This window comes from Chrysemys picta, chromosome 7 (assembly GCF_011386835.1).
Source record: "Chrysemys picta bellii isolate R12L10 chromosome 7, ASM1138683v2, whole genome shotgun sequence".
NCBI classification, from domain to species: Eukaryota; Metazoa; Chordata; order Testudines; family Emydidae; genus Chrysemys; species Chrysemys picta.
Window position 1 is genome coordinate 89,419,353 of NC_088797.1, and position 14,062 is coordinate 89,433,414.

At 37.7% G+C, this 14,062-nt stretch overlaps 1 protein-coding gene across 4 annotated transcripts in view; it reads right to left on the reverse strand.

The window, feature by feature from the left end:
* Positions 1-4,051: 4,051 nt before the first annotated feature.
* Positions 4,052-14,062, reverse strand: part of UBE2D1 (ubiquitin conjugating enzyme E2 D1) — a 34,045-nt gene continuing 24,034 nt past the window's right edge. For 2 of the 4 annotated variants that reach the window (XM_005301724.5, XM_065552015.1), the window contains 4 exons: positions 13,552-13,629; positions 13,109-13,214; positions 9,263-9,356; positions 4,052-4,957 (listed from right to left, as the gene is read on the reverse strand). In XM_005301724.5, the coding sequence (XP_005301781.1) occupies positions 4,912-4,957; positions 9,263-9,356; positions 13,109-13,214; positions 13,552-13,629 (324 nt within the window). In that variant the 3' untranslated portion in view covers positions 4,052-4,911. Of the gene's footprint in view, positions 4,958-6,805; positions 7,003-9,262; positions 9,357-13,108; positions 13,215-13,551; positions 13,630-14,062 lie in introns of those variants that run through there. The other 2 variants (XM_065552014.1, XM_065552013.1) reach the window with 2 other exon arrangements.

A 14,062-nucleotide genomic window follows, 5' to 3' on the forward strand; every position in this document is an offset into this window, starting at 1 on the left:
TGTTTTTTCTTTCTTTTGGTGCCTCTTTTTGGTCAGTGCCATGTCACCACGGTGTTTCTGCTTGTTGGCACAGTTGTTGTGTGACGGGGGCCTAGGTACTCTGACATGAAAGTTCAGTGCCTGTCTCCAAGCCCAGGGGCTTCTTTTGTCTATTGGTCCAGAATTCCAGTACCATTTTTCCTACTTTGATGTCCTAAAGGGAAAGGAGACCACTTAGTGTCTTAAAACACATTGTCATATTTAACATTGAAACCACCCATTAGAGGCACCTGGTTAGCAAGATGCATGGTCCTGATAAAGCGGATGAAAGGTCCTTTAAGACCACTCAATTCCTGTGGGAAAAAAAAATTCTTTTTAAATGTGGAAAGTCCCATTTCTGGTGGCAGTCACTCTCGCTCACAGAGCTGACTGATCAACCTTATACTAGATTTTACAAGAATAATTGTATTGTGATTCTACTGAGATTCCTCACCACAAATTCAACCTTAGACTATTGTCCTACCAACATTTTCTTCACGCACCTGCCTATCACAGAGAAACCTGTATAGCATCACTGTGAAAGAGATAATTGGAATTATATTTGGAAACTCCTAAAGCTTTCAGAAGACTAATCCAATTTTGTTTCTTTTGACACCAATGCATCAGGCAATATTTTTATTAGGACAATCACATCTAAATGGATGTCTGATAGCCTTCTGGTTTCAGACTGCAGGGATACAATGTCAAAACGTACTTGTTTTGAGACAAAACCATCACATAACAGTCCATCTCAGCTGTTTCCCTAGAAAACCACCTGCCAACCTACTAAGTGGTCCTCTTTCATAAAAAAATGCTTTAAAAATGGCCCCCCATTATAAGTATCTGGGCATTTCACACATTTTAATGTATTTATCTTCACAACACAGCTGGCATGTAGGGAAGAAATATTCCCATTTAAGAGATGGGCAATTGAGGCACAGAGGCTAGGCCCAGGTCCTCAACGATACACATTTAACTTCCACTGATTTTAATGGTAATTAGGTGCCTAAATACCATTGAGGATCTGGCCCCAAGTCTCTTTGTGTTTCAATTCCCCATCTGTCAAGTGGGCCTAAATGATTTGCCCACGGTCACCTATGAAGTCCGGGCCCAAGCAAGGAATTGAACTCGGGGCTCCTAAGTTTCAAACCAGTGCCCTTGCCCCTGGCCCTCCTTGCTTGGATTTCACCCTCAGAGGTAGGACTTTTCAACTCCGCTTTAAAGCTCAATTCCAAAGTAAAATAAGTCAAACTCACCCATCACTTTTGTTTTCTCTCAGTGTGTCCCTTATTTTGTTGACCAATTTATTTTTAAATAAGCAAAGACTTCAATGGTGTGTTTGATAGTGCAGTTGTGTTAACAGTATAAAGAGGAATAAGGTAACAGGAATATAGAACAAGCTCACTTTTTCTGCTAGTAGTAGCTTTACTCTTTTGCAACATCCCTTCCGCTTCTTGTGTGAGTGAGAATCTTGCTGATTTTTAGAGAAAAGAGTATTTAGCCTATAATAATTCTTCTCTGATTATGCTGTTTTGCACCTTATTTTTTTTATTCCACAGAGCATTCTCATGCCCTTTGTTCTCTGTTCCTCTCTGAGGAACAGCAGTTTCCTTCTGAGGGAATGATGCATTCATCAGTGTCTTCAGTATTCTTCCCAGCTGCTTTTTACACCCAGTGCAGTCTCCAAACCACTATTCCCCATATACAAGACTTTTAATAGCTCCAATTCATTCCTTAGCAGTTGAATACAATATTAAAAATGTAGAATTAGACAGATGAGTACTTAAAGAGCAAATTATTCTTTAACGGAGACACATATACATTTTTAATTTTTATTGTCATTTAGGCCTCAGTTGGCATCTTTAGACAGAAAATACCACACAAACATCAGATTGTTAAACAAGTTATTAGAAAGCAAGCTGTCTGTAATATTAGAGTAAGAATAAATAAGAATAAAACTAAGATTACATTTTCAAGAATTTCCAGAGATCCTTTAGTTGTAGCAATGTCACCGTAGAGTAGAGAGGACAATCAGATGAAGCATTTTACAATGACTGGTAGAACATGACTGGATAGAGAGGATAGAGAGGAGGGAAGCACAGATTATTTATACATTGTTTATTCCATCATAATGAAAGCAGCAGGACTGAGCAATCTTTTGGAGAGAGAAAAGAAAAAAAGTCTTCATAATGCATCATCTAATAAGTGATGACAGAATATTAACCAGGAAATTCTTAAAATCCTTGCTTATTCAACAATGGTTTAAATGTTGTCCTGGTGGATGAAGTTTGGAATTACCTAAAATGCCAGTCAGTCAAAAAAATCAAAATATCAGACCTATAGATTAGTAGGTATGATATTTCTTGGACAGAAAGTCTAGACTACTTAAGGCAGGTTGATAGCTGAGTCAGGAACTGAATTTCAGCTAAAAATATCACTGAGAAACCAAAAATACCACTTTGAGAAACTACAAAGAATGTCTTCAAGACACTTCTCTTCAAAGAATCCTATAAAGTTAGAGTAAAAACTAGTGCTGCAGTCAGTTCATCATTGTCAGTTAATTTGATTTCTATTGCTCATCCCAAAGATCTTGCATTAGGGTGGGAAGCTATTCCTTTTTGTATGGTGTATACTCAAATATTGCCAATTTACGTATAAACATTTTCAAACTAACCTTGATGTTTTAGTAAAGTAAAAGACAAAGAATAATTAATTCCCTTTAACATGCAAGTCAAGCTTCCAAATTTCACACAGTTAAGCATAAGACACTAAGAACTATTTAAACCATTTGTTCTGGTACAAGCATATTACTAACAAAAATGTAAGAAACACAAATGAAAAAGAATTCTGGGAAAGATTCTGTTACTCAGAAACCTTCCCCCCCCCCCCCATGATATTATACAAAACAAATGAATGGTGAATAGTTTAGCTTCCATAGCAGTCATATCCCATTTCAAGAAGAGTGGACTTACTCATTTCTTTTTACTATTCAAGATTTTTATTGACCATTTTAAAGATGGAATAGTCTATAGTGTACAACAGGGACATTCTTTGAAGCAGTGCAATGAAAAAACTTCAGTGCTTCTTCACTAAGTGTTGTTCTCAAAAGTCAATTGTATGTATTAGGGAAAAAAAACCAGACATTTCACAAGTGACCAATTTGTGCTGCTGTTTCATATTCTGGGCAATGGTGAATTCAATGGTGAATTTTAAACAAGTATTAATGATTCAAAATTATTCCAATGGTAGAAAGAGAGTTTCTAGCATACATGCTATTCTTCTACACATTCCAGTTAGATGTTTGCTACAGTAAATGGCATTTTTTCCTTGGTGTAAGAGAAAGTACTGGAGTTAGCTTGCACTCAAAAGGTTTTGGCTCCTGTGGTGGCAAATTTCCCATTCAATCCAGTTTTGCTTAATGCAGAAAGTTCAAAGCAATAGGCTAACCATGCATTTTTTTTACAATTATTTAGCATTCGGGGGGGAGGGGGGAATCTGTGTTTTGAGATTAAACTAAAAATAAAAGCATTTTAAAAACAAAATATGTTTTTCCAATACTATGGATTTTCTACATGCATTGTGAAGTAGACTGAGATGACACAGTTAATGGAAAAGTTAGCTTTACGTGTGAAAAATATTAGACCAAAATATTGTTAGACATAAATGAGGGAAGATTCTTTACCATGACATTCTGATATTGAAAGTATTCATTTATATCAATTTATGTGAAGTGTCTGATGCCCAAACATATGATTTTTTCTTGTGAAAAGAGAATTGCTTATATATATATTTAGTGTAGGATTTCAGCAAAGTTGAATCCCACATATTACAAAACAATGGGTATAACATGTTAAATAAATTGGCCTATAGCTAACAACATTCATTGCAACACAGTTAGAATTAATATCAGATGCATGGCTTTATTTTCCCCTTTGTCTATAATTCACATGCATAACTTAATATTCTGATCTTTCAAATTTAAAGAAAGCACTTGCAAGGTTATGCAAGATTTAAATAATAGCCAAGACAAATTGTAGAAAATGCATTTTATTTATATGGAAAAAGCTACAGTAAGATTTGTAAAAGGTCTGTGAGAATATTATGTTGCCAATATGGGGGGTGGGAGGGGAAATCAGTCATGAATAGCAACAAACAAAAACAGTTACATATCTTTCTACATAGCAGTGCAATTAGTTCACATTGCAATAAAATTAAGTCAAGTATGCAACAGAATAAAAAAACCAAGTGTTTCTCCATAATCAGCATGTTAAGAATTACAGTGCAAAGATCATTTTAGGTTTTAAGAAATCTGCAATCAGTCTATATAATAGCCCATAGGGAGCAACACCTCATTGATTTCATTAGTAGCAGTTGTATCATGTCAATACTGTGCTAAAGGAAAAAAAGTTTAAATGAATTAATTTGCATGGTAAATAAAATATATTTAGTCTATACAGTAAAAAAATACAAATTATATAACAACTAACAGAATGAACTTTTGAACAGAGACTTATGAAATTGACAACATATCTTAAAGACACATACAGTATTTCTCATGTAAAACATCTAATTTTTCAGCAAAAAATAATTTGGTTGCTTTACAACTGCATTAGGGATCTTGTAGGCTGAAGATGCAGAAGTCCAAGAGTCTTAAAAACCACAATAAATGTCTTTTGCAAAGCATACAAAAAGGATAAATAGTCTCATCACAGTTTTAAGATTATTTTTGGAAGTTTGTTTTTTTCTTGCTCCAGAAACACACTTACATGGGTAAAAATTAAAAAGGGCCTCATGGTACATTGAAACAGTAAACTGTGCTCCATTTACTTCTAATTTTGAAAAAACCTAGAATTTACAGTACTCTGTGGTATATATGAAAAAGTCTTCACAAGTTTACATTGCATATTTCTGAGTCCATTCTCTTGCATGTCTGTTGTATCTGTATGTGTAGAAAGAAGGCATTTCAATGAAGATAGGTATATGATCCACAACATCTATGTAAGTACTCAAATGATGTGTTACTGGCTCTCCACCTTTTGGGATTGATTATAATCTTGTGAAATATAAGAACTGTTTTACATAGTAACTCTTCCCTCAAGAAACAAAATACATAATTCATAGCATATAGATACATATGCTCAGTTTTGGAACTACCTAAAAAAATAAAATCTAACCACAGCAGTCGTCTATGATTGCATTAAAATGTAAGAAATCTACAGTTTGTGCCTATGTAATCAGTCTTTTGCTAATAGTTCCACTGTGCACTAAACAGTGCCAAATCAACAACTCTAGCATACTTACGACTATTAGAAACACATTAGCTAATTAATGCAAGCAAGTAGTAGGTCATTAAAACAATGCACACCATATACTGAAGCACAAGATTGTTTATTACACCATCTGTTTCTCAATGTCAATTCTGTTTTGGCTGTAGAGATTCACTTTACAGAAAGTTAATTTAAACAAGTTTTTAAAGACTTTTCCCAGAAGAAAGGTAAGAATTGCATTAAAGCTAACTACATACCATTAGAATGAACAAGGTCAAATTGTTAATGTCATTATTACAAAGTTATTTCCAAAATATTATTTAGGTATAAAAGGTCTTTTATTGAACTAGTTCAAAACCTAGGAAGTTTTTTTTTTTTTTTTTAAATGTCACAACTTCCATAGTCTGCCAACATCATCTGAATTTTGACGCTCAAAAGGGAAGTAATTATGCTTCTCCGAAAGTATCATTTGACTGGATTTCTACCCTTGGGCCTTTTCCTTCCTTCATGAGACTGGCCAGAACTCCCAAAACTCCTAGCCAACTCTCTCCTTGCCTTGGTAGCAGCATGTGGTATATTAAACTCCTGACCGTAGGCTCAGCAGCCTCTTGTGCCCCCACCTGTTAGTTCCTTCTTCAAATAAAAGGTTGAAGCAAGAACTTTTGCAAACCTATATAACTTAATTGCCTCCCTTTAAGATGCCAATATATGTAACTTGTGCACTAACTGCAGCAGTCTCCATAATCTGCAAAACACATGCTAATGGAACATAACTCCTTGGACTCTAAGTTAATACTGGTGAAAGTCAGTGTATAGCATAACCAGAGTTTAGTCAGCCATGACTTTCACCTCCCAAATCTGAGGGGAGATAAATTTAATAGAAAGCCAACCAAAGGATATCTTCAAAGAAGCAGAGTTACAGGCAAATTTTCCTTTCTTAAACCGTCCCAGACGGATTGAATTCGTAGCCCTCACTTCAAAGAAGGAGTCTCCATAAACCAAGAGATTCTCCAAGAAACTGTATGGGGAATTTCCACACCACCTTAAGAAACGTGGAGACTTTTCAACCCCCCCCTGCCACCCATCAACAACAGGAGGAAGAAATATTGAGTAAATGAACAGGCAAAGGCTGAGCCCTGATTTCTTCATCTTGAGAATGATAGGGTTTGTATTACAAGGCAGATATACAAACAAGTTCAAATATTGAGGCAGGTGCTTGCAAAATGGGTCAGATGCTTTGATTACACCAATCATCCTAACTGGCAAGAAAAAACTATCTTAACAGTCTGCAAAAATGTCCACTCCATGGACAAGAAAGACTGTTTCAGCAGAGGAATATCCTTTAACAAGACCATAACCTCCATCTAACATAAGCAAAGACCCCAACACAACTTGACAAATAGAATACAGTTTTCAAATTGAAAACAATCCTCAGTTACCTTCAGGAAACTGTGCCCAGTGAGGAAGAACTACAGACCATCTGTAGATGTACCAAGAAGCTCCTGAATGGATGAGTATTAAAAAGCTAAATCTGATTCTATCTGTAATATGTAGATGACAGTCAATGTCAAACATATACCTGGTAAGTACCTTTCATCTTAGTGCTGGTATTAATGGGTATTTTGTTAAATTATTGCAGCAGGCACACACCAACTTGTTCACATGTTACAAGCAGTTTGTGATCTCTTCCAGATATTCCATACAGACTCTAGAGATCCTGGAACAATGAGTATAACTGATTAAGATACTAAAGAAGAGGACCCCCCCCCCCCCCACTAGGCTACCAACAATTAGCATGAACACCACGAGTGAAATACTGCCCCACTGAAGTCAATGACAATACTCCCAATGACTTGAATAGGGCTAGGATTTCGGCCAGAATCACAGGTAGCCAATATGCATCCCAAACACATCCATCAACAACCTAATAGTGTCTACCAAATACTTGACTCAGGGAGCAAACAATCTGAATTTATGGAATCTGGAAGGGCTTAAGACAATCACTAAGAGCGAGACATTGAGTTTGCTGCATCTTCATTGATATTATGTTTTGGGTTTTCAGGCCTACTAAGATGCTCTCATGTGGTTCAGATGTCACAGGTACACCGGACCCTCACTAGAACGCGGGCTTTTGGATCCATGCACGGTCCCACGTTAACATGGGAACCGCATTACCATGGATTCCAATGAAGGTAATTAAATTTGGGATCCATGCACGGTCCCACACTATAAGCAAATTTGCGCTATATAGACACGCGTTCTAGCGAGGGTCCACTGTACTAGAATACTTTTGCAGAAAACAGTTTAGGGCATATGCTGCAACTGGGTTTCAATGTGTCTGTTTTAGCTAACAGTCAGACCACATCCTGAACTTCTCTTGGACTATCCAGACCAAGAAACATGTCCCACAGGACCTCTAGGAAGAAAGCTCAATCCCCCACCTACTTTGAGCACCCTGATGTGGAAGACTGGTGTACCCCCAAGTTACTCTGTTATCACATCAATTGTTCATTAGACTAGTCAAGCATTCCACCATTTGGAATGACGGTTAAACACTCAGACTGTGGTTATAGGACCAATGGATCAATATTCCCTCTAAACATAAGAAAAAAGTTTAAAAACAGGAGTTAGAAGGAGGAAGCATATACAGATGTTCCTGTCTCATTGAAAATAAGCAGCTTTACTTGCGGAGGAGATTGTCTCAAGTACAAGCTCTTTGAGATACACGCCGCCTCCCCTGTCCTCTTCTCCCTCCTCCCCCCAAGTGCTGTTACCATCACGGCTCTTCAAGCCACTCTCACAGTAGTAGTGTCTGATACACCAGGGGAAAGCTCCAGAGATTCCAAGACACTGGCATTCCAAATTTCCTCCAGGAAACCTTTTGGAAATTCCCAAGTCTGATCTGTAATATGCTGAGGGCCTAGAACCTCTAGCCACCCCTAGGTGAAGTGCCCCATAGTGTGCCAAGGCATCAACTTCCTGAGATATCCAGAGACATCAACCTTTAGGGTCTGAAATGCTTAGAGAATTCACTCTACACTGCACTGTTCTGGAGATAAGCTTCCACTATGTGCCAAAGACCTGGAGACTCAGCTGACCACAAAACACTGGCACCAGATGTTTTGGGGCTACAGCCATGCAGTGTACTTGGATCACAGTGCTTCAATGCTGTTACACATCCATGGCAGGGATGTGTAACAGGGTGCTGTCTGAAACCATCAAAATTCAGCTTTGGGAGTTCCAGGTGTGCTTTGAGAACAAGACTAAGACCAAAGAGTAGGAATCCAGTCAATATGGTATCTTTAGAGATTAAGTCCTTTCAATTTAAATCTCTTTTGCACCAGAAGTATGCACTACTGCAGCCATTAGTTGTCTAGGTTGCCATCCTGATACAAGCTCTCCCACCAGTTCTAAATTGAGGTCAAAGTGAAGAAAGGTCCATTTTTGCTGTAGGATGTTGCTGTTTGTTAGATGAATGTGGCTATGGAAAAAAACTTCTCAATATTTTCTATATTTTAGACAGAAGTATTTGGGAAATCAAATGTCAAAATTTAATATCCATGTTCAGTATCTTAACCTTTTGGCAGAGGCATAAGTCTAATAAGTCTTTAATGATAGGACCACATACCATCTCAAATAATATATTATTTGTCCTCATGTAGTTTAAAACTAATGTAAACTTACAAAAGAGAAGTGTCAAGGTTGTATGTACAGATTTTTGCACTAAAATATTAGGAAATATCAATGTTAATTTGTGTAACTCTACAGTCTACTAAAGTAGTTTAGTCGAAGTTATAAAACTATTACATGGGTTCTTGTTAGATTCTATTGTTTAAAGACTTAGATATGTATATCTTTGGTATACCTAAGTTTTGTGAGCGTATATGAAGAGAATGTCTTCAAAGAATGGGGGAGGAGGGAACGTTTTATGCGTAACAGATTAAAAACAAGCCTCTAAATATCAAAAAGTTACTTACTTTTCCTTGTCTGACTTGTAGATTTGTGCAATATCTGGTACTAAAGGGTCATCAGGATTAGGATCACAAAGTAAGGAGCATATGGACAATAAAACTAAAAAAAGAAAATAGATTAAGGAAGGGTTTACTTCTTTGTCTTATTTTCTATAATACCTTACTATATACAGTGATAAATTTTGGGAAACAAATGTACTTCATTAGTATTAATACAGGTCTGCCCACAAACCTCACTCAGGATTACAACCCCATTCTGCTCAACGCTGTACAGACATACATGAGGACATGGTCCCTGACCCAGAGACTGTATGCTCCAAGAACCTGATGCACAATAAACACACCATGCAGACCCATGTGCTTGTGAAGAATTCATTACAGGACTCAGGCCTTAGAAGTGAAACAACTGACAATTTTGACTTACACGCGTTAAAGAAAACTACATACTGTCATATGAACATTTTATCAGACTGCAAGCCATTTTGCTTTGAAACTAATACAATTAGTTTCTCATTGAGAGAGATTGACTTTCTGACAGAGGGCTTAGTGCAAGGTCACAGGATCAGCATGTACTAATTACAAATGCATCTATTTTATATTCTGTCACATTATCATGCAACACCAGATTTTAGTGTATTTTTTCCAATTTTGTTGCCAACTTAGATTTATTTTCTCCAGTAAGACTGCATATGAAAATTTTCACCCAATTTGAATACACTAGGTATTAGATTTTGAATTCTAAATACTACAAATTTTGCCACCAACAGATGTCAGTACTAATTTATTGGCATTCTCGGGTAGATTTAATTCTATCACAAATTCTGGCACACAGATTTTGGGAGAGGGCAATATATTTCTATTCAGAACTCTGGAAACACTTTTGCATATACTGTGCCAATATTTAGATAATTCATGGCAAGAAAACGTTATGCTGATGACATCTCTGGCATGTAATAGGATTAGTTAAATTTGCTTTATAGAGAATCTTGTGTCTAGCAAAATCTATTTAACTTTTTACTCAGGAAAAACACGAGAAAATGACCTGATATACTTCTGACTTTTTGCCATATTTCTTTCTAATCATCTTCAAAGAACGTAACTTTTATCTCCAGTGTTAGAGGTATAGTTTGGGGGGGGTGGGGGGGAATGACAAAAAATAATGCAGACATCATGCAAAGAGGGGATTCGATTATATTTAATAATCTGCAGAACTCCGTGAGCAAGGGTACTCCTAACTCACCTACTGTTCCCACAGTAATCGCACAATTTACTGTTTAATCATTTTGTTTTATGGTGGTTTTTTTACCACATTAAAAAGTTTGAATTCAGTTTAATATTAATGGTATTTTGAACTGTGTCAGTTTCAATCATTTTGTGCTAAAGTTTTTGGCACTTATAAAAATCAACATAAGCCACTAATCTTTGACAACTCAAGTTGCTTGACTGGTCACATTGAGCAGTGACCACTTTAGCAGACATATGGTCCTTTAATCCTGCTCAGCAAGAACATATGTGCAAGTAAAAACATTAACTTCCATCAACCATTCAGGTGAGGCACCAGTTTGAGATATGCAATGTACATGCACATGAATGAAATTAAGACTTTAAAAGCATTCTACCTAAAGCGTGAACCAGGGGACAGACCAATCACCACTAATAATAAAAGAGCATTTAAGAAAAACATGGAGTGTAGCCTTTAAATCTGAGACTACGATAAGATGCAAATGGCTGACATCTTCCCCTCCCCCCTTGTCTTTTCTTCTTCTTTTTTTTTTAAATATGTCCTGACATTAATAGGGAAAAAGACAACGGTTGCTCAGTGACAGGACAAGTGGCCAATTTATACAGAAAGCTGCAGAACAAGTATACATAAGATGTTCCTTATGCATCTACCCCCGCAATCAAAGTAAATTTAGACTTTTTTTATGTAGCTATTGAGTCTGTCTTGCACAGAATTGGTGTGTGTGGGCAGCAGCTGCATTATACAAGACGCTATAATAGCTGTACCTGAATGGAGCAATTTAGATCAGATGAAGACTAACAATTTTGTCTTGTTCCAACTGAAAATGTAATGACATTATTCTAAAAGGAGACATTGTTTAGGCCCTTATTAAGTACCTAAGAAAACATTACATTGTTTAACCCTGTAGGTTTTTAAAGAAGTTCCATCATTAATAGTCGGATTGTATTTTATATTACTACATACAGAGTGTCAAGGAAAGGGGTGGGTAAGTGTTATGAGTAGTATGGATGAGAAATGAAAAGCAGTTCTGGTGCCTACACTTGAAGAAAGATGCACCTTAAGTGGAACTCCTACAACCCAATATGAAGAGCTGTGCCAGGCAAAACTATCTAACCTCAACCTTACTGTTCCAAGAGCCAACATATTCAAAACTTGAGAAAATCTGAATGCTACACTAGACTGCTTAGATAATTGAGCAGTTTTATTTGCTGAAGATTTGAGGGCCAACAGACTGTGTAATCTCACACGTGGATGTGATATAGTCAGAACAGTTTCCCTTCCCCCCATAAAAGCATAATTAAAAGGCTAGATTTACCCCACAAGAAGATGGTTCACAGCCAATCCCGAACATCACCCTTAATCCATCTATTTATGCTCACATGTAGCAAGGATCTCCAAAGCAGTGAGCCATCTGATATTTTAGGTCTGCCGCAATACCAATACATGGATAAAGGACAGGATGGGTGAAGGATAGGATTTTCCATTTAAGTTTGAATCTCCTTGCTTTTGTGGGTTTACGATAAATCAGACATTAAGTTTACTCTCTCCTCTATATGTGCATGTAGTGAAAGGTTTTTTTATATTTGTGTACACACACACACACGCAACAGAACCCCCGGTGATATACCAGGTACCACCCTTGGAGCACCCCTGGAAGCCCTGTATGCAATCATGGTTATGTCTCTACCTCAGTTTCCCCTAGGTGCTTTCAGTAAGTTCAATGAGGCTTGTATTCAGTGAACAATGCCCCTACAGGGGTCTGCGTTTATTTAATCAACTGCCACACATGGTATGCAAACAAGCCTTCTCCTTCTGCCACAAGTCCCCAGGCTTCTCCACTGCTGGGATCTCTGAAGACTCTCCCTTACTGACTCAGGGTATCTCAGGCCTTTCTGCCTGGGAAACTTTGCAGTCTCTCTCCTCTGGCACTTTCTCTGTGTTCTGGGTGTGGTTCCTCTCCCCAGGAGCCTCTGCTCTGCGAGGAGATATTACTGGAAATAGTCTCCTACCCAACCCCATACAGGAACAATCTCCTCAAGAGCTTTCTCTCTGTATTCTGGGCTCCTGCATGAGCCCTCATAACCCTTTATAAGGCTGTTCCTTAACTAATTAAATAGCACCCAGCTACTTCTCCAATTAACTATTCACAGACAGATCTGGGTTAGCTTATCCTCCTTAGCTGAGCCAGTCACAGGGAGGCAGGGTGCCTGATCACTCAGAGCCGGCACCCATGACACCTCTTTAATGTTAAAATACTAAATACAATGCCTATATCTAACTTGTTTTTCCATTCCCAGCAACCCACACTTAAGTGGCACAAATTGAATAATAGTTGCTAGTCATACATATGACTCACTGTCTAATGTGACATCTGAAGTGTAAAAAAGGTTGCATGATCTGAAAAGTCAGGAATCTTGTGGAATTTCCCATTTAAATACCGTGTAGGATAAAAGTTCTTACTCCCACCCTTTGCCACTGCTGTTTTTCAGCTTTTGTCAGTGTAGGAATGCACAGTAAGGCTGACCTAAAAAATGCCATAGCATTATCAAAATGTTCACCATCATTACTATTACAGATGCATAAAATCATTAGCACATCTATGGAGTTACCTTTTGATACAGTCAAAGCTGGTGACCACTGTGACCTCAGGATATCAAGGCAAATACTCCCATTACTGTTTATGTTTGGATGGTATATTTTTGTTGTGAAAGCAATCTGTGATCAACAAACAAAGAGGTTAGCTACAAGTTCTGCTTACTGCAACTGGCACCATAGGTGTTGCCCCTTTAATACCCAGTTATTTATTTTTAGAGCTGCCACCCACAAAAGTAGCACAATGTGGGCTTTTATCACCACTAATAGCCTATTGTACAAATATCTGACCCTATAACCCAGTTTTAACATTTGGTCAGCTATATTAATCAATATGAATAGGTATTTTACTAACTTTTCTGCTTTGAACTAAAAAAATTGAGTTTTAAACAGTCAAGACACAGAAACAAAGCCCTAACCTAGGACTTTCATAACACTTTTAGGACAATTAAGTATTTACCTTTGGTGGTTTGAAAGGATAGTCTGTTGGAAAATGTACTGTGAGAAAAAACACTCCCCCTTGATATGCACTATCAGGCTGTAAAAGACAAAAAACAGGATTTATGCTACTGGGGTTTTTTAAGGGTCCTTTCTGAATTTAAAGAGCCTTCTCAAAACTATGGCAACTTTGGACCAAAACCTATTCACCAGCACACAGCCCAAGTATGCGGGCTGTGCACTGGAAAGGCATGCGGCTGACAATGAGGGATGGAATCCTCCCCCAAGGCTTTGGAGCAACAGCAGAGCCATCCCTGACCACTACTGCAGAAACCCACACCCTACTGAACATCACGTTTTGGGAGAGACGAGAGAAGGAAGAATGTTTGGCTGGTGAATCTACTTACTTGCTGATCCACCAGCTCCAAGCTAGCTCCCCCTACATGTTTGGGCAGCAAAGTGCTCCTGGAACTCAGCTCCATGGCAGCACAGAACCTCTGAGCAGACCCTCCTTATCAAGCCCTCTGTGCAAC